Consider the following 21,965-nt stretch of genomic DNA (forward strand, 5'->3'; position numbering starts at 1 on the left):
GTAAACTTAACCATTTCCACTAGTAGAAGCCATTGTCTGCCATGTTCAAACTGTAATAAAGCTTTCCTAGTTGACCAACTCTTGAAATGTTTAGGACCTTGCTTCCCATGTCTAGAACAGTATGATCTTCGAATCAATGCTGAGAGGATCACTGAATTTCTTCAGAGGTTGTATCTTACTTCCCAATGAGTAAGCTCAGACCATGGGCTTCTAAAGCTTTTGCCAGGAATCTCTACCTTCTACACAGAATAGTTCCGTGTTCAAAACCGACTTACTTTGAAGCTATAGCAAAAGAATTGTGTCCTTCATTTTTCTGCAGCAGCTTCAGCCTTAGGTGTTCCTTTCATGATGACACAGTGACAATATCGTTAACCTCCACTTCTGCCTGACTTGTAATTTGGCATATTTCATTAAGATAACAGACGTTTGTTGTGAGTCGGCTCTGGACCAGGCGTAGGGAAGGCAAAGTTGAATGAGTAAGTCACGGAGAAGACAAATATGTAAAGAGTAATTAGAATACATGATAAGTGGTTTTTTAGAAAGTGTGAATTAGTGGTGTGGGGTTATGGAGAAAGGGAAAGTGTTCAAGAGGAGATAATGTTTGAGCAGGAATTCCCTGGTTTAGGGAAGCAGAGATAAGGTAAGGGGGAGGGGAATGAGGAAGCAGGACAGAAAGAAGACAGGCAGGAGGAGGAGAAAGACACATTCAAGCAAAGGCAACTGCAGTGCAAGTCAGGGAGTCAGAGGAGGACACACACGCCTGATCTGTGCAAGGCATTGGTAAAGGCGAGAAGAATCAAAGAAACAAAGACATTTGGAGTTGAGGTATGGACGCTAAGCTCTTGTTTCATCTTTCAGAAACTATTGAATGACAAGAACATCCATGGAACAAGCATAGCCTCCTCTGAAATCAAAGATCACAACAGTCAAGAACCATTAAAAGAGGAAGAATATAAAAAGCTACGAGATATTCTACAGCAGAGGGACAATGAAATCAGTATCCTTTCTGAAGTGATGAGGAAGTCTTCTTCTACTGGCTTGAAGCGGGGAACACTTAGCCGTCTTCCCCTAACCACACACCCCAGCTCCCCACCCAGATTCCAGCTCACGTTGCTTCTTTCCACTTAGAAGTAAAATATCCCTTCGGCAAACACGTGGTAGGAACTAGTCAAAACCAGAGTTGCTATAAAAGAAAAAAAATTACTTTGTTTTTAGCCAGATATAGTTACTATTATGGGAGATATTTCAGTTTATTGAAAAGCTTTCTTACACCATGTCTCAACATTAAATTTCTTTTAGTATATTTTTTGACTACTCCGCAGTGCTCTTTCTGTTTTAGTCCTGAGCCAGTAAAGTTAGCTGGTTATCTTTAGCTAGCTGACCAGACACTGGGCTGACCACAGCCTCGTTATGGCCCAGAATTTGTGGCTGGTGTGTGGGTGAAACTCAAATGATGGCTGAGAAACGACAAATGGTATTTAGCTTATGAAGAGCAGAGATTGATTTCAATGTAACTTTTTACTTAAAAGCCAGATCTATTGCTTTGAGTTCCACTTACAAATGTGTAGATGAGTGTTGAGGATAGACATCTTACGGCTCTAGGAGACAGCACGTACTGGGTGCTGAAAATGGTTAGCAGCCCGCGAGAGCTGCCTCTCTTACAGACCAGGTGATTGCTGCTAAAAAGCCCCTATTGGGCGGTTAGACCTCAGGTCTCCCCAGCATTTCTTCACTATTGTTTCTTATTTTATCTTTCAAGCTTCTTGCAAAAGATGTGACATTTTCATTCCATTTGCAGGCTTTACACATGCACAAGCAATGACTTTAGTCAGTTCTTTATGAGCAAATATTTTTGTTCCTTTCTTAAAAATTACTAAAAGGCATTTTAGCTTTAGCTATTATGCAAAATTCCTAAAAATAGCCTACATGAAGGAAATCCAGTAATAAAGAGGTAAAACCAAACCAAATACGAGGTGGGCATTCTGCCTGATTGACCTCAGTCTCTAATTTTAGTTGAGCATTAGCAGACCCTGGATGTCTGATTCAAGTGAGTTTGAGCTGCCTTAGTATCCGGCCAGTAACAGTAGATTGGACTGTGCGTTGCACTCCCACACCAGCCCCTGTCTCTGAGCACTGCCCACAGTGTTGTCACCCTTGCATTCCTTTTCCTCTCTCCTACCCTATCCATCTCCAGGGATGGTCCCAGCCTAGACCTCAGTCCTGGCCCCAGCCCCAGTCTGAGCTCTGCTTCTTTTCCTGGCCTTGATCCTAGTTTAGGATCATCTCCCCTAAATACTCCTACCAACTCCTTAATCCCCTTCTGGGCTTATGAATGTCTGTGTGTATGGGAGGAATGAAATGAGATATGACAGAGAGGGAACAGTCTAGGCTTGTTCATATATGTTTATTTTGAGAAGGGAGTGAGAGAGAGACATACATCATTCTTCACTGGTAAATCCAGGTACCGCTGTCCATGTGGGGCTGCACCAGATTCTTTACTGACTGTGAACAACTCCAGCAGGGTCCCTGCCTTCTGAGACTCATATTTGCAAGTGAGGGTGTGTGGGAGGCATGGTGAAAAGAGCACTAAACTTAAAGTTCACACCCAGGTTGACGTCCTAGCTCCTCACCCGTTATCTCTGTAACTACCCGGTGAAGCTGGTTCTCGCCAGCGTCACAGTGCCAAGCAAAGTCGGTAAGCTGCCTTATGGCAAGTGCTCTGAGTGCCGTAGAGTGTTATGTCGTGGAAGATAGGACCCCACAGACAGTGGGCAGACTCAGAAGAAGGAAAAAGAGCATCTAAGATGTACTCGTCACAAAGCTTACATTTATCAAGGGCTAATGACCAAGAAAGGCTCCTGAAATTTCATAGTATCTCACAGTCAGGTTGGAGAATATTTTCATATCTTTTTTGGTAGAACCAAGAAGGCCAGGACAGTGATAGGAGGAGTGAGAAAGATACGGCTTAGAACAGGAGAAAAAGTGATAATACTTGAGCTCAAGAAAAGATAGTACTGCAAATAAAATGAGTGAGCAGCATGGAATGTTCTTGGAAAGGGAGGGAAAATGGTGTCGTTTCAGTGACATTATCAGTCTGAATAAAGTTCAGACATCCCTTCACAAAACACATAACAAGGTGACACTTAGTCCCCAGCCCTGCACTTGGCATGAGTGAAGGCCCAAGTGAAACGGGAGTGGGAAGGGGGGCAAGACAAAGGAGAGGTGAGAGGAAGGGAGGCAGCAGAGAAGCTGCATCTCTACTGTGGCCTTTATGAATGTAAATCACATGAAGACCGTCGAGGGACTGCCCATTATACGTAGAGCGACGTTCACACTCCCTCCTCCGGATTAGGCGGCCACACGTGGTCTTGCCCCTGCCCAGCCCCTGGCTTCGTGTCTTCCTCCCCCACCCTGTACATGTTAGGCTGCGGTCACAGCGGCCTTCCTGTCGTTCTGCTAACACCCGTTTTCTCGACCTCAGCACTGCTGCCACTGGGGCTGTCCCGGGCAGTGGAGGGTGTTGGGTGGCATCTCTGGCTTCTACCCACTGGACACGAGTAGCAGCACCTACCCCCCACTCCAGAAGGACAATCCAAAATATCTCTAGACGTGGCCAAGTGTCCCGTGGGTGGTGAAATAGCCCCTGCTTGGGAACCACCGCCCAGCTCATTTCTCCTTAGGGTTTCGGCACTCACCACTTCCTCTGCTTAGATGCCCTCCCTCTGTCTGGTTCTTGTTGTCATTCAGATCTCAGCTTAAATGTCACTTTTTAAAAAGCCTTTCTTGAGGCTTGAACCTTTCTTGAGCACCCAGTGAAGAGCGGCCACTCAGTCACTCTTGACTTTTTAAAAATAAGCATTCTGGCACTTTACCCTCTAATGTCTTGTGTGTGTGTGTGTGTGTGTGTGTGTGTGTGTGAGAGAGAGAGAGAGAGAGAGAGAGAGAGATCTGTCTTTCTCCGGTAGGACATCTGCTTCATGAGAGCAAGAAACCAGTCTGCCTTTTCATCTTTCTATCTCTGTGCCTAGAATACTGTACTGCCTGGCACACGGTATAAGCTCCAATGAGTATCGTGGACTGAGTGAAGGAAAGGACGTTGCCATGGCCGTGCACGAAACAGTGAAAGTGTATGATGGTCTTGCTAATCATCCCCACACAGCGGAGTAGGGGAGCTGGACAGAACCAATGCCTAGACACCACAGAAGTTGTGAACACCTTTGGTAAATACAAGCTTTTTTGAGGCGAAGAATGGAGGCCATGTCAGGGCATGTGAGAGAAAAACTGATAGTGCTTCCAGAAATCACCAAAAAGGTGAGACCAAAGCTGAGGCGGAGGATGGAAGTCAAGTGCATTCCATGTTACCTGTGCAAGGACGAGTGTACCTGGATGCCCCCCTCCACTCCTTTCTACGTAGCAGTCTTCCCTCCCACGCCACCTTTGTGTTTCCTCAGACTCCTGTTTTAATGAAGCCATCTCTAGGGCTGGTGAAAGCCTTGAATTCATCTCACTGCACATGCAGGTAGAGTTCTGAGATTCTCAAGAGGGAGTATCGTCTTTTCTCTTCGTGATGGCAGAACCCCATAGAGTTCTTGACGTCTTGAACCTGAAAGAACAGTGAAGTAGGGTAGAAAGGAGTGATTTTATCACTCAGAATCAGTGCTCCTAATAGATCTAAATGGCCCACAAAATTGGCATTTTAAAATGATATATCTTTACCAATAATTCTCCTCTTTTCAGTGAAATTAGAGGGACCAAACATTAGAGACTTTTTAAGACAGTGACTTGAAGCCCCATTTGAATATACACTAAAGAAGCATGTGTTGGACATGGGGGTGCTCTGGCCACCAGAACTGACTCGGCTGACCTGCCAGCTGGCGGGGGGGGGGGGCTCTGGCGTCCTCCCTCCCTCCCCATCCTGCTGCCTCCAGAGCAGCTTCCTGCATTAAAGTCCTATTTACTCACAGGTGGAGACGTAGCTCCACTGTCTACTACTACCTGGTGTTCATTTTCCTTTTCATAAACCCTTTCATAAAAGTTTTAAGTCCGAATTAGTTTAAACTCAGAAGATTTTAAAGACCTTTGGGTTTGCTAATTTTTCATATGATGGTAATGGTGCCGTATTGAAAGCCCGGCAGCCTCCCAAAATGATCCATCACTGTATCAGGGACCTCAGGAAGGTGAAGTCTTTCTTTAGTCCATCTTTACTGCATGACAAATAGCAACTATTATTGGGAATATTAATCTCATTTGAAAATGAGTGTTTTGATCATTATAATCTAGCATGAATCACTAAATCCTTAAGTCAAGTTTTAGATATTTTGGTAACTATGTTAAAGAAGGAAAAGAAGAAAGCTCAGGATGCTCTCCACTTCTCCAGCATGGACAGAAGTGAACTGAGACGCTCCCAGAGCTCCCCCTTCCCACCTGGGAACCCGGAAGGTCCGAGGATGTTGCCACCCTCAGCTCCCACTCAGGCCCCGGACTCCAGCACTTCTCAGTACAGATCCAGTTTGCTCCACGGAAAAACAGGTCAGTTATATTTATTTATATACATAAACTATATAACTGTGAATAGAAAACATAGGCTGTTAAATTATATATCCATATAAAAAGTAAACAAACATGTAAATGATTATAATTTTATTATTATATTCATCGTAAGTCTTATCCTTTTTAATATTACATTTCTTGAAGTTTTGAAGTTGTAGTAGAAGCAGCTGCAGCAGCAATAACACAAAACCCCAAGTAAAGTGTATCCATCCTAAAAGAAATATTCATTCTCCATAATGGAATGCAGTGTAGCATCCTTTAGCTTTAAATGTGCAAGGACAAAGGCTCTCACAATTTATTTGTTAGAATTAATTTTTTATAACTAGCAAATCTCTTAAATGCCAGTTTCTAAAGTTGATGACTGAACTGAAAACACAAAGTGTGGGTTGTCACAGAGGCTGAAATAGAGGGTCCAGGACAACAGCAGAGAAGTTAACTCTAGAGAAAGGAACAGAAACGTTCCTCCAATAGAGGAGGGAAAGAATGATCATCACTAACGTGATGAAACAGTGTTTATTTCTAAATCTAAAGGAGCTATCTGCAGCAAAATAATTTTAAAATAAGATCACAGTCTGCCTTAAAGGACAATAAATACACACAATTTTGTCAGATAATAGGATTGACAGGGTCAGACTAACACTGAGGCACCTTCCCCAAGTGTAGCCTTTGATAAGTGTGTCGGTACTGCCGCGAGAGCAACCACAGAGCCATGCTAGAAGCCCAGATTGGCTTGTGTATGTTACTCTTTCTACTAGACCAGTAGAACATGATGTATAGTTATGTGACGAATGCCTTTCTCCTGAAGACACTGAGGAATCTGAAGTATGGAATGTACTAGAACAAAGGGGTGAAGAGCTTCCCTTTTGGCAACGTAGGTTGAAATTTTCCATGTAAACATTTGTTGGGATGGACAACCTGACGTGTGTGGTTTTCTAAAGGCTCTAGCTTGGGAATAATGAAAGAGTATGGTGTTCATTAAGAAGGACACTGTTTAGTTAATAAAGACAAGACTGAGAAGCCTGGAAGTGTATTTTGTGATGTTATATTCCTTTATCTCTTAATTCCAAATCTCCTTGCTGTGAATATTTCTTTAGCAACACAGTAGGATAAATTCAAAATCCCAGGAAACAAAAATGCTGTTTTTACCATTGATCGTGTTGGCTGTAGACAGGGAAAAGCAATCATTCTTCTCTGTGATCGTTTTCCATACAGTATTTCTATACTCTCTTATGGGTAACAGCTGGTTGGAAGAAAAGAGGTCCTCTGCTTTGGTGAATTCATTAGTCCAACCATCATATTTTTCATTCCTTTATTCATTCAATATATATTTATTGAGTTCACACTTTGTTCTAGGTACTGTGCCGATTATTATCATATGGCTAGAGCTTTACATAGTCGTTGTATGTACCAGGTACTATTCAAAGTTTGCTACCTGAATGAACTCATCTAATCCTTATTCTATAAGTTCTTGTTCTACCCCCATATTATAGATGAGGACGTGCACGGACCAGCACAGTCCCTGACTTCAGAGCACGTACAGGAAGAGAGCCTTGAACAATTAATTGCAAAAGTACACCTCTGTATGACTGGGGAGCACACACCAGGGAGGCTCTACCTCAGATTAAGACCAGGAAGATCCAAAAGGGCCATGAGAGTAGGGGTGTGGCTGGAAGGAACATTGCAAGCAGAAGGAATCACTTCAATAGCTTCCAAGGCCTTTGTGTTGGAAAGGAGCATTTTATGAAGTGGAAAAGTCAGGTGTGGTGGGATCCGGGGAGTGGGAGCCTGGGAAGACAGGTTGAGTGACATGCGTAGAACAGATTGGCAGAGGGCGCAGGACAGGATGACCTTTAGGAGGCTGTTGCAGTCCAGTAGTCCCAGCCAGAGGATGGAGATGATGAGAGAGAGGTGGGAGATCAAAAACACTCCAGGAGGTAGTGTGAGCAAGGATTGGTGACTAGTTGGCTATGGCGGGTAAGGGTGAGGATTGGTCCCCAGGTCTCTGGGTGGCTGGTGAGGCTCTTCACAGAGGTGAGAAATGGTGCCTCCCATGGCCCAGCGACAATTGGCATCATTGGCTGTAGAGAATACAGCACTGGCGTCTCTGCCGAAATGAAATGTCACAATCAGTTCCTGTGTTAGAACCGCATGCTCTTGATGGAAGGAACTCTCTTTACTGGCCTTTTCCGAAGACACACACCATTGTGCCTGTGCAGAAATGGCCTCTGATATCACTGCCCAGCCCCTTGCTGTATGCCAGACCTTTTCTATTTCTATTTTTTCTTGCCCACACCATCTCCCTTCTCATAATTATTCTTCCCATAGTATCTCTAATCTCTCTCCTAACTCATGATTATAGTTAACTTTTTCAGTAACTCTTTTTGTCCCTTGATATTGCTATTGAGATAGACTGTAGTTTTGTTTGGAGGATGAACTAAGTTCACTTGAATAGAAAATCACTGAGAAAATAATGGAAATTGTTTGCAAAGTCCAAGTACAAATGAGGTAAAAGAGTTTTGGAGAAAAGCCTTATAGCTGAAAGGGTTTTTGAGTTGTTTTCACTGTCATTGGATATAGTTCTAGCAATGACTTTAAGTAGGAATAGGCTCACAAATGGGCTGATAATAATCTAACCATTTGGAGGAGGGATTGGTGGAGGATTGATTTTATTTTGGCAAAACTACAGTTAGAGTGAAAATTGCTGCGGGTGAATCAGTGCTGCAAAGCAACAGGTAATGGGATAGTTTGTTGCAGTGTTTAACATCTTAGTAGGTGATTAGGCTTATATTCATGCACTATTTTATATACAAGAGGCTTGTGTAAACTATACCAAATGCAAAAAGTTAATAAGCATGTTGTTTGGATGGAAAGTACTACTGCCTTATGTAGGTGTTGTCAGATTCTATTAACCATCCCTGTCTTAATGCGGAAAGCAAGTAAATTTGACCATCTTCCACTCTGAGACTGTTGTGGAACTGTTTCCTCTTCAGTAACCCTCCCCCTTTTTCTATTCACCCCCACTTTAGGCTAAAAATGACTTCTTTCAAATTTCTTGTGTGAAAAGAAAATGAAACCCAACTCGTGGTTCCCCAGAGAACCCCACCCCCAGTCATTGCATGAGGTACCCGCCAAGACAGAGGGAGGTTAGGGGCTTCAGGGCCTTTTGTTGTTTTGGAGGTTAAATGTCTGTTTCAGTTTTATGGGAATAATGACAGGGATTGTTCAATCCCACAGTTTGCAAAGAGTCATTCATATTGGTCTCTTTAAAATAGAAGGGGTATTATAGTTTGGGGTTTTTGTTGTTGCTGTCTTGTTGTGGGTTTTGTTTTGTTTTTTTCTGTTTTAGTTCTCTGGCTGCACGTTCCAAATAGTTACCGGAACCGGTCAATATTCCAGAAGTCCCTCATGACTCACCACTTTCTTTAACGGTTTGAGATGCTAACAGAATCCACTCCTCACAGGTGACGTCATTGGCATTTAAAAAGTGACCTGAAAGCCATGGCCTGGAGGCTCCAGACTCTTTTCTCTTACTCATTGAGGGAGAATTTGTTGAATCCTTCATATACGAAAGGAGGGGCCCAGGGTAGTGTTGACCGAGGACTGAGGTGAACTGAGAAACGCTCTCTGGCTCTGGGAGCTTAACTTAAATGTTGGGGCCTGGTTTAGTACCCAAAGAGCAGAGAATAAAATAACAAGTGCTATAAGCAGGAGCTACAAGACATGCTACTACAGGAATTCAAAAGAGAAGGGAAGAGTTTTAATCAGTAGATCAGGAAAGACATTACAGAGCAAGCAACATGGAAGTTAGGCCTCCAAGGGTTGATAGAGTTTGGATATTCAAAGATGGAGGGAAGAACATTATATAAATTCCAGGTTTAAAGATTAATATGAGCAAAGACTTGAAAACAGGAAAGCAAGGAAAAAATATGTAGAGTTGGCAGGAATATTTGTTTAGCTGGGGTTTTGGAGATTGTTTAAAAAAAAATATTCGACTGAGTATACTTTAAAGATCTTACTGTCTTTATGCAACCATTCGTGAATCAAGCAGCATCCAATCTAGCAGACAGCAAGGAGCTCTGAGGGGCTGTACAAAATGAAAGACTTTTGCAGGCAGAAGGCAGTGGGAACAAGGAAGTTATACTGGCAAAAGGCAGCTTGGTTATGATAAGGTCGCTTTCCTTTGGGGCACGTCAGGGGTCTGTCAGGCAGATTGTCTGTCTAGTGCCCACCAGGCGATTCTTGATTGACTGGTTTAAGACTCCATTTCTGGAGGAGCCAAAACTGTAATTAAGTCTCCATTTGGTGATGTGGGGTTTAGCATAAGTGACTCCATTTGGAGCCTGTTGTCTTGTTTTTAACAAGATGTACAGGGAGTCAGAATAAATAGGGTAGAAAAATGACTGAAAAGCTGAAAAATAAAGGAATTATATAATCTAATCACCATTTTTAGCACTGTTTTTATGACAAAATGTATCCTGCTGCTTGCGACGCCAAGAACACAGCCCTATCGCTCTGCCAGCAGGGGAATAGAGGTCTTCTCTCTCTCTTTGTCTGTCTTTCTACCTCTCCCTCTCTCACACACACAAGCACACGTGCACACACATGCAGAGTCTTGCCCAGACTTCGGCAATAAAACATTATTCTTTAATCAATTATATATTTATTTACTGTCTAGAACGTGTGTAGTGCTGTGCTATTCGAGATGATGTGTAGAGTATGAGACATTCTATTACAGAGCTTGTGGAAAGCATGAAGGACTATCCTTAGCTGCAGGAGCAGTGGTTCCTAATTAATTCATTACATACAGGTTCTTTGAATTTAAGCAATGAACCAGGCAGTGCTAGGTGCTGGAGATTAGAAGGTGAATGAGACGCAGTGCCTGTTAGAGGGTTTACAGTCTAGAAGAGGACTTACGGTGAATATGCATATATGGTGCCATGGGACGTGGAAGAGGAAGGTCAACTCTTCCTGGGCAGGTTTAGGAAACAGGTACGGAAGAGCTGGGCCTTGAACAAAATCTTCACAGAGTCATCACATTTACGTCTGGCAGAATGAATAGAGGAGGGAAGAAAGGTCAGAGCACTGAGGACTAGGAAACTTCTCAAGCAAATTCATAGGGGTGTGGAACACATGGTGTGTTTGTGACATTGCAAGCGTTTAATTTGGGTGGCTTTTAGGATTTGTGTGGATGGAATGGTATTTAGCAAGAAATAAAGCTGAAGAGGGACCAGCTCATGAGAAGCTTAAAAGACTTACTTCTGAATTTAGAACTTTATTTGTTGGCAGTGGGGAGCCATTACAGCTCTTTGGTATGAGAGTAATGTGGCCAGATTTCTGTTAAAGAAAGATCATTGATAGCGATGTGCTGAGTAAACTGGAAACTGGAGGGAAAGTGGATAGGATGTTCTAGTAGCCATCGAGGTAGGAAATTAAAAGGGCCAGAATCAAACCAGACACAGTAGGGACTGAAAGGATGAGAAGAGTGTCTGCAGTACATAAGGAGAACTGACTTGTGACTGATCAGAATGAGGTTGAGATGAAAAGTCTAGGATTTCTCCCAGGTTTCTGAGCAGATATGGTGCCACTTACCAAGCCAGTGAATACATGAAGAGAAGCAGGCTTAGGGGAGAGGTTATTTGTCAAAGTATGGATATGTTGAGAATGAGTGTGAGGTGGAAGTGTCTAAGCCAGCACATACACAGCTTTAGTGCTCAAGGGGAGGGGTTTATTAGAGATATGGATCTGTCATGGACTTGTAGCCATGAAAGTGGACAGGGTCGTCCAATGAGACGGGTAGCAAAGGATCAAAAGCAGAACACTTAGGAGCCCCAATAGATGGTGTAGGCTGAGGCAGAAGAACCAGCAAGGGAGAACTTGAAAGGCAAGACAGTCAGGAGAGAGGGAGACCTCAGAAGCCAGGCTAGAGACTGAGTTCCAAGGAGGTGGATGTGGTTGACTGTACTGGATGTTACAGAGTGGTCCAGTAAGATGAGAACTACAGAGAGTCCACTGGGTTGGATGGGAAGTGATCAGTGACCTTTGCCAAAGCAATTTCAAAGATTGCGAGAGCAGAAAGCTCACTGTACCAGATTGAAGAGTAGGAAGTGAGGAAGTGAGATGGAAGTGGTCACACAGGTCGCTGGAGGTTAAGGAATTTTGAGGCTGGGGTTGTTAAGTGGAGTTTCTTTGTGGGCGTTGAAGTCATTCCGGGTATTGGCAGGAAATGGGGCGGAAAGGAATACTGTGAGCCAGGAGCCCAAGTCAGCTTGGGTTAGCTGCCTGGTTTGTTCACTGTTGGATCAGTCTGTCTATCATCTATCTATCCATCTGTCTATCTATCTATACGTACATATATACATACCAAGCAGCCTTAAGTTACAGCATCACAAAGAGTGGGTAGCAGAACCAAATGGCACAGATCTCAAAGGAGGAAAAGATTTGGCTTTGGTGTTTAAAAGAAAAAAAAAACAAAACAGTGATTTTGAAATGGTATCGAGGAGCCAGAAGAAGGCCAGCACTCAGCACCGTCTCTGGCCCTTCTGGTACTTACGTTACAGGAGAATGAACGTCCTCCACTTAAGAGGGCTCCAGAGCAGGGAGTATCCTTGAGGGAAGAGTCAGATTTCAGTGATTAGAAAGAGCTGAAGGGGGTGTTTCATGAAGATGTCGAGCATGTGAGAGAGTTTAATCAACAGTGGAGTGTGGGGTCCAGAGAGCAGCCTAGGACAGGTTGTCTGGGAGGCCAGTAGTGGCAGGAGGGATGGGTGGGATGAGCAGAGGTAGAGCAAGGAAGTCAGGAGTCACATGTGAGGTGACAGCTGCTCAGAGGGGCTTGCATCTTATGGGTGGCCGAAGACGACAGGGATACAAGTCGTGGTAAGATTGATTATCCTTGAGGCTACAGGCCTAATACGTGTAGCAGATTCAGCCTCTTATTGGTTTTTAAATGATATGCTTCTGAGAATTCCCTTTGAAATGAACTCTCCCTGGATGATGTGTTGGAATGGAGGTGGGGAGAAAGATCAGCTGGCTTCTAAAATGTTCCACTCCCAGTGAAACCCCAGCCCCTGTGGAGGTTAGGACAAGGATACAGCATGGAAAAGCTTGGGAAGGAGCTGAAAATTGTCTCCCAGGTACAGTTTTCCCCACCGTGTGGCGAAGCAATAGGTATGGCCACATATGCTCATCTCTTGATGGAGTCCTGCTTGGTTGCAACGGCACCTGCTCTCCTAGGGATGGGGACACCGGCCTGGGGGCTGTTCTTGCATCAGTGGCAGTGGTTGTATGGTTTTGTAGATATGGGTCACTCCTAAGTCAGATATTTATAAATTTGGTGTTGTATTTCCTAAACTGTAAGCTCCTACATATGTCTTCACTGTTCAGAGGCCTCCTCAGAGCCCCCTCTGGAGGTAACACAGAGACACTAAAGCAAGAGAAATAGAATTGAATCAAGGAGCTTCTTTTTCTCCTATGTTTGACTTGGGTCAGTCAGAGATGAGAATCCTTATGTGACAGTTTTAACTCTGTTACTTCCCTGTGGCCATAGTATAATCAGCCTTCATCTTGCGATGAGAGACAATAATTGCACCGAGCTATAGTATTTGCCTTCACCCTGGAGCTCGAGAATTCCATCAGCACTCCCTTCTTCAAAACTGATTTTCTGGGATTTATACCAACAAAGATAAAAATGGTTTCTGCCCGTGTGTTTGGTAGGGAATGTATTTTGGAAACATGATAGATGAACCCTGACTTTATTTGGAGCATAAGACATGATCTTTATAAAACATCTATCAGTTGCTCCTACAGCCCAAGCCAGAATTTACCACTCTGCTTCTACTACAGTTAGGTTTAGCTGTTTTTCATGTTTATGATTATGTTATTAATATTTACCGCAATCAGTATATACATTGAGTGGGGAGTAGGTGTGACTGAAAAGGCCACCATGGAAACAATAAGACTTTCTGCACTGTACACATGTGAAGTTTGTCTTTTGACTAGAACCCCAATCATTGTTTGAGAAGCCCTTTGTCACCTGTTTCTCTGCCTCTTAACCTCCCTCAGCCAGAAAGCTTTGCTCAGAAATACTGCTTCACCCTATCTCGCTGCATTTCAGGCTGATCTGTCTCTTCATCCTCTAATTATGCTACATTGGTTAATGCTGTGCTTCCATGAATCTGTTAAGTTCTTTGCATTTGGTTTTCTACTTCATTTTGGTGAACAGAAATTTCCTGGGAATCCTATAACCATCTCTTTCCTGAACTTCTTGAGCGGCATAAAGTTGTGTTGTGTTGAGCACCTTCTACAAACAATAGAAGAGGGATGTATACCCTCTGGCAGGAACATTAAAGTAAAATAGAGGACAATCAGTTAAATTTGAATTTTAGATAAACAACAGATTTTGTTTTCTGTATGAGTAGGTCCCATTCAGTATTTGGGACATACTTATACTAAAAGTTATTCATTATTGATCTGAATTCAAATTTAACTGGGAAGTCCTATATTTTATCTGACAACACTTCTCCTGGCCCTTTTCTTTGTGATGTTTCCTTGGTATAGGGAATCATAGGTAGCCTTTAAGGAACTGCTCCAGGAGAGGAATAGGGAGGTCTCTGTGGGCTCGTTAGCACACAGGACACTGCAGCTTTCTGTACTCTGTCCCTCATCTGTTTCCTCCAAGGCTGGTGGAAGTCCAGGTTTCTGAACCTAGGAGGAGGACAGAGGTGCTATAGTACATAGTATTCCTCAAACTTTTGCCTCGAATTCCCATCAGCATCTCACTGGATGCTTGTGCGTGTAGAACACTGTTTGCAGTCTTTTGCTACTTGTCGAGTTCACCTGGTACTAGTATATCCAGCTACTTATTCTTCAGATCAGTTGTCAGTGCCCAGGACTGGCTTAGACCATGCCAAGATATCATGGCACCATGGCCATATCTTGTTGTGAGTGTGTTCCTAGAGCCCAGCCATTTGTATGTGGTTATTTTCAGAAATATATTTTATAACCAATACTTTCATTAACAATGTGGTCTATTCCTTTGGAAGTTTTTCAGATGCCCAGAAATACCCTGAGCCTGGTTTCCTCAAGCTGACAAACCAAAACAGAACTATTATACGTGCAACTTTCTTCCACTGAAATACCCTCCACTCTCCTTCACCAACCTTACAGTCAGGAGAGCCTATGGGTGTTTATGAACTTCTCAAGGCATCCAAACTTAGAAGCTTCCAGAACTCAGTTCTGTGCATAATGTCATATGCCTTTGCCAAGTTGACAGATATAACAAAGAGGTAACAACATTTAACACTGTAGTTTTCCCATCTTCACTGCATGATGAAAATCAACTCAAGGATACCCTGAGTTTTTAGATGATAGGGTTTTCCCTCTCCAGCTGTGCCACTGGGATGTGTTTACAGATCTCTGTTTAGTAGTTTAATTTCTCTAGAAGCTCAACACTTACCATTTGGATGGTTTGAGTGACATTTTGCAGCCTGTGAGTGACTTCACCCACAAGGGCTTAATGGGTTCAGACAGTGGTTCTTCCAAAAAGTGCCATGTAGTCACTGGCTCGCCCTTCAGGCCTCATTACCAGACAGTGGCCTCATTGAGGTGTGAACACCACCTGGGCTTTGAATGCATTCATGCTATCTTTTTCTTTCAGTAGAAATTGATATTACTGATCACAAGGTGATGCCTGGCATATTCTTTTTACACGACTATAGTATAGAACTTCATAGTTCAAGCCCTATGTTGCTTAATCATCCTCCTATATTACAGTAAAACTCTCAGTGAGATATGTAACCTCAGTATTTTACAATCCACTGATAATGACATGAGAAAGAGAAATGGAGTTTTTTTAGCCATTAGTCTGCAATGCTCATCACTTAACTCAGATAATGCGCAGTGACTCTAAATCACTTCTATCAATCCCAGCTGTACAAATATACACGTGTACACATACTTTCTTACACGCACACAACAGACATTTCCACATAACACACAGCACACTTACACACTACACACATGCATGCACACTGACTCTCATCTTTTGGGCTTTTCTAGTATATCCTGTTCTAGTCCTCTTAGTCTGCACTAAATTAAAGAAATGTCCTGCCATACTTGCTGGTCCAGAACTATCTAAATGGTTGATTTACTGACTCATCGGTTAAATTTCCATTTTTTTCCATTCCATTAAGTGTAGCAGCTACTGGGTTTCTATCCTCTAGCATTTCTCTTGCCCTTTATGATCTCAATGAATTCCTTTGACCCACTTTATTCTGTAAACACAAGCAGGATCAGAACGGCATTTTGTATGTATGAGATAATGGAAAAGTGATGTTCTGCCTAATGTGGGGGCTTTTTGTTGATTTTTCTCACCAAGACCCAAGATGGCTTTTTGATAGTGTCCTCCAGGGAGACAGACTATTGTGCTCTCCGAACTCATCAAGGTCTGTTACATGGATTATGTTAGCTCGGATATACAATAGATAGGCTCTTTTTTAAAAAAAAATTTAAGCAGAGGTAAAAACTTAATTGGTTATCATTTTCATTTCATAACATCATTGCTCATTACCCCTTCCATTTTAATTTCATATGTTGTGTGAAAGAATCGATTCTTGCCATTAGCAAACAGAACCCATGGAACTTCATCATCCGCGGACTCATTGCTCTGGTATTCCAAGTACCATTTTTGTTAAATAGTTTTGTTTGACAGAAGATTGACCCTGGGGTTTAAAACCCCAGTTTTCACCAAGTGCAGGCAAGTGAATAGTGCAATAGATGGTGTCTAACGCATCCAGGGGGAGGAACTCTCTTCAGTCCCTGTCCTTCACTGTCCCTCACCGATCTGCCAAATGTTGAGATGGAAGCTGCCGCATCTGGATTCTCACCATGACTCTCTCCTTCACATCCTTTCCTGATCCCTAACAGTAAAGGCCTCTGGTGGGGGTTAGGGATGCTCTGCCCAACATAGCCTTCTCCCCTAAGCTTGAAATTGCCTCACTTTCAGTTTCATTTGGCCAAATGAAGTAACAACCTTTAAAAGGTTAAGCTAGAGACACCCATTATTCTACTTCAGTGCATTTCCTTTGGTCAACTCTTTACTTAGCTAAGATAAACACAGGTACTCTGAGGAAATGACACATGTGAGTGGGGTACCACAGTGATGGAGGCCTGTTTTCTAGAAGCCTGGAGAGCAGGCCAAAGGGAGAAGGACAGGGTACAGGGAGGGAGCATGGAGAATGAAGTGTGCTGCTTGGAAATGTTGCTGCTCTGACCTTCCTGTCCTCTCAGGGCTCACTCCACATGAGGTACAGCTGTCATTTCACTGAAGTTAATTCCTGGGGTTACAGAGGTCAGGGAAGAGCAGGAAAGGGGTCGGCAAACCAGCCACAGTCAGCTGGTCTCATGGTAACTGATGCTGAAATCTGGAGAGTTTATTATCAAGACAGACCCGACATTTGTTGCGTGCAGACTGTAGAAGGATTTTGTAAGATTATTCTGTGTCGTGTGTGGCCACACATCCATATGGCTTAGCAAGGATGATGCCATAAAACTTCTAATTTTACAAGTAATACTCATACATATTTTCCTTTTAAAAAATTAAAACCTTACAAATAACACTGTTTCCTTTGACAACTCACACCAATCTCCCAATCCCCACCTCCCCAATTAAAACTATATGTATGTTTACTTTACTTTTTCTTTAAATACATACATATATACTCACACATATGTATATATATTTATATATAAATAGCATAATTCCAAATATATAAATAATACAATATATAATATAGATGATATTATTTATATATTTATTTAATATATAAATCCATATTTTTATATAATAAATCCATAGAGGGCTTCCCTGGTGGCGCAGTGGTAGAGAGTCTGCCTGCCGCTGCAGGGGACACGGGTTCGTGCCCCGGTCCGGGAAGATCCCACATGCCGCAGAGCGGCTGGGCCCGTGAGCCATGGCCACTGAGCCTGTGCGTCTGGAGCCTGTGCTCCACAACGGGAGAGGCCACACTGGTGAGAGGCTCGCGTACTGCAAAAATAAATAAATAAATCCATAGAAAATGTATAGCGTTATTTAATTTGAATATATTTGTATATTTCTCCTTAAATTCATTCATTCAATATTCAACAGACGTTAAGCGCGTACTCTGTACTGGAACTGTTCTAGGTGCTGGCAACTGAACTCTGAATAAAACAAAGATCTTTGCCCTCATGAAAGTTACATTGTAGTAAATGCTATCATTCTGAGACGGCTTTTTTCACTCAATAATGTGTCTTGGAGGTTTATCCACTTTCATACATAGATCCACTTCAGTATTTTACATGACGCGTAAATGTGGTCATGTCACAGGTGATTTAGACATTCCCATACTGATGGAATTTAGTGTCATGAAATTTTGGCCTAGCAATCTGGTGTGCTGGGTATTTCTTTACAATTGGCTGACAGTGGAGAGGGCCCCCTTGCAGCTTTTGCTTCCATTGCTGTGGTGGGAGAGATGAAGTATCTGCATCTCCCACATCACTTTGTGATGATTTTGTCAGGTGTGTTCTGCTCTGTCGGACCAGAGTACAATACGAGAGAAGTATTTGAGGGAGTTGGTGAGGAAAATTTTCTTTTCTTACTTAGGATAATGCATCAATTTTTAATGGTAAGAATCAAAATCAGAATGGTGACCAGGAGAGTAGAAATGGAAGAGAATCATGGGCAGGGAACTTATGAAGGGATGGCAAGTGGGAGAGAGCTGGGAGGAGTACAGCCCAGACCACAACAGCAGGTGACACAATCGCACCAAAGGAGAGGAGAGCGGGCCAGTTTTATCTGCGTCCAGATCAAACATTGGAAGAAGGTCTATTCTGGTGTTAATCTCCTATTTTTCATCTTCCAGTATGGTTCCTATTCATGACATCACCTAGTTTTCTTTTTAAATCCTCCTGAACTATGAAAGCCTGCATTCCTGTCTCTAGACATTTGGGTTTGATAAAGATGTGGGAAAGCCCTTTTGTCTGAACAAACAGAATGAGGCTTACAAGAAGAGCCTCAAATATAGAATGAAATCCCATCCTCGTAATTGAAATATTTCCTTTACCTCATTCTGATCCACGTGAATTTAATGTGCATTACATGTAGAAGTTTTTTTCATATAGCTTAATCAGGTCTTGATGTTCAAGTTAGTATTATGTTATTTTCCATTTGTCCATCCATCCATTTAACCTGAAAATGATTAAACCAAGTAGTAGAGGACATCATCTCCAGAAAAAAAAAATCTTGAGTTTGAATGATTATTTTTGGAAACTTCATCCAAGTAGTTTCATTAAATGAGGTAATTTAATGTGTTTCATTACATCTTTTTTTTCTATGTGAATATTTCTGTGTGAATATATATGGCCTCTCTATGTGTTGATTAGCAAGGAAAATATTGGGGGACTTCATTGAAATTTGAATAATTTCATTTCTTTGTATTTCAGGGTTAGTCTAAGGGATGCAAAAATTAAATCTTATACATTTTGTGTTTATGTATATATGTAATTAATAGATATTTAGAGAACACACTTGCCTTCTTTTTCCACTGTGTGCCCTATGTGAAATAGGTTTTTCTGTCTCTTTCAATCTCTTGCATCGTTCTCTCTGCTTAAATGCTAATGCCTAAATGAAGATGCCAGTGTACAGGTGGAACCAGGAAGGTGAAGGGCAGGGATTTGCTCCTCATTTGAGCATTTTAACTTCCCAAAGGAAAGAGAAGAACAACAACAACAAAACTTTTTTTAACATTTATTTATTTATTTGGCTGCGCCGGCTCTTTTGTTGCGGCACCCTGGATCCTCGTTGCCGCGTGCGGGATCTTTTAGTTGCGGCATGCAGGCTCTTAGTTGTGGCATGCGGGATCTAGTTCCCTGACCAGGAATCCAACCCAGGCCCCCTGCATTGGGAGAGTGGAGTCTTAACCACTGAACCACCAGGGAAGTCCCAACAAAATTTTTTAAAAAGAAAAAGAACCTACCAACATTTTACAAGTTTCACCACTAGACCTAGACAGCACTTTCATAAATGTCACTGTTAGGGGAAAATCCAGGTTTTGTGAGGCCTGAAGCTTATGCAATTTGAGAGGGTCCTCTTTAAGGAAAAGAATAAAAAACTATTAATTCAGAAGTAGGTATGAAATTGAATATTTATGAAATAATGAGAAAAGAACTTAATCACAGCACATTACAAATTTTAAAAAGCTAACTAATAACAAAATCCAGAAAAATACAGTATTTCAATTAGCTAACTGCTTGACACGCCTCTAGGATACTTTTTCTCTACGTTTTCACTGCATAATCTTTGATCACTACTTCATATGACCATTTGGTAATATTATTTTCCATAGAGAGAATAGAAAGATTACTCAATTTTTCTTCTAAGCATGGTCAGCTGAAACTTGTTTATCTTATTGGTACTTTAGAAAAGATTCTTTCAGCTCTTCAACTGGTCACTGTTAATGTTGTGGAAATTATTAGAACTGTTGTCAAGTTTGTGAAAACTCCATCATGTTTCCTTTTATGTAAGCTATCAGAATTGGAGGAATTTTTCCACCTCCACAGACTCGTCTCTGTGTTCATACATTCAAACCTTGTTTCTATTCCAATACCAAAATCTAGCCCTGGGTGCCACAGGGCATGTTCATATCATGGCATAACCTCAGACCTGTACCTTCCTGCCACAATGCCGGGTGAGATGGCAGTGAGTGGAAAACGCATCGCAGGAGGCTATTCTGACACTAGGACCACTAGCAATAACTTAAGCATAAACAGCAGCAACTAAAAGCGATGCAACTATGTTATGCTAAAACCAGATTAAATGTTCTCCTTAGTCAGATCCTAAAGCACCAGTGGTCACTCCAGCACTCCACACTTCCAGACTGGATGGGAAGTGGAATGGAGGGGAAATCCAAGTGGAAGATCCAGGGGTCTTGACCGATTGTGATGAAAATATCTTACCTTTGAAAATTTTACAATACCTCATGACCACGTCCCTGTACTACTAAGACCCACTCAGGGGCTCATGCAAGAGGGGCTCTAAAAATGGAGCCTCATTAGTTTCATGGTAACGATGCCTCAACGTACCGTGGATGACGGTGAGTAGAGATCGAGAGTGAAAAAGTCAGCAGCCTGCCAGTGTCTGCTACTTGCGTGACGTGAGCAGGTGCAGGCACATGGGAGTCTGCAGGGAGGAGGAGGAGGAAGCCTGATGCATATGCCACTGACACTGGGGAAACAAACCTCGCATCAGGGTGACTGACCCCAAAAAGGCAGCCAGATCACTTGCTGTAGGATTTCAAACGTCATGTTAAACTCCAATGGGAACACCAGCAGGAAGCCAGCCATTACCTCATGGAAGAAAGAACATGAGTTCTGGAGTCATGAAGATCTGAACTAGAATCTTCATCCATATGCCTTCAGTAGCTGTGTGACTTTGGGCAAGTTGCTTAACCTCTCTGAGCCTCATTTCTTTTATCTATATAAAATGGAGGATGATACCTACTTCTTTGGGCTGTTGAAGAGCTAATTGGGAAACAAAACCAAAAACATATAGATGTGCCTGGCTCACAGGACCGAATTTTAGTGGACGTCCTTCCAGGAGGCAAAGCTACAGGAATGTTTCAAGACAGAAACATTCCTGTAGCTCTTCATAATCAGTCGATTTGTGTTAAGAACCTAGCCTGTGGTTAGAGGTACAAGAAATAGAAGCTAGTTGCTGGCTGCAAGGATCTGCAGGGGCCCAGATGGATGTCAGGGTCCCAGCCAATGTGAATGAAGCCCAGGATGGGCCTGCAGTTCAGCAGGAACTGAAGTAGTCGGCAGAGAAGCTGGGGCGAAACGCTTTCTCACAACCTGTGCCTGCATGGAGGGGAGGAAGGGAAAGACGGTGACAGGCAGACACAACGGAGCCTAGGCTCTCCGCCAGGCGCACTAGAACTCTGGCAAGTGGTGGCGAGACTCGTCCTAGAGCTCAGTGGCTGAGGCTGCTCATGTGCAACCTGCCACGGCCAAGACTGGACACAGGCTGCAGGTGGGAGGCTGCAGACACCCCGGGTCCTGCAGGGCTGGGAAAGAGTGAGGCCGCACCTTCCAGAAAACCTGGAAATGCTCCCTTCTTTATGGTCCACCAGCATCACAAGCAAATGAACAAAGAATGGCAATTGGAACATACACAAAATCCTACATTAGACAACGACACAGAATCACAGGACAAAAGAAAAGAATAGTCAAAAATAATGTTGTTTCTAACCATCACCACCCCTTTAGTCTCTCTGTAGAGACGAAAGGTTCTTCCTTTTATTTCTGGTTCTTTATGCTGGCTTCTTCGTTATTGGTCGTAGCCTCTGGAACCCATCCCTCTAGTTCAGGGGTTATCAAACTTT

General features: G+C 42.7%; 1 protein-coding gene across 1 annotated transcript in view; it reads left to right on the plus strand.

Annotated features, from left to right (window-relative positions):
• KIF6 (kinesin family member 6) overlaps positions 1–21,965 on the plus strand; it is a 387,265-nt gene that overhangs the window by 194,765 nt on the left and 170,535 nt on the right. Inside the window, exons 12-13 of the mRNA XM_073810765.1 lie at positions 859–997; positions 5,314–5,529. Coding sequence (XP_073666866.1) covers positions 859–997; positions 5,314–5,529 — 355 coding nt within the window. The remainder of the gene's footprint in view (positions 1–858; positions 998–5,313; positions 5,530–21,965) is intronic.

This window comes from Tursiops truncatus, chromosome 10 (assembly GCF_011762595.2).
Source record: "Tursiops truncatus isolate mTurTru1 chromosome 10, mTurTru1.mat.Y, whole genome shotgun sequence".
Lineage (NCBI taxonomy): Eukaryota > Metazoa > Chordata > Mammalia > Artiodactyla > Delphinidae > Tursiops > Tursiops truncatus.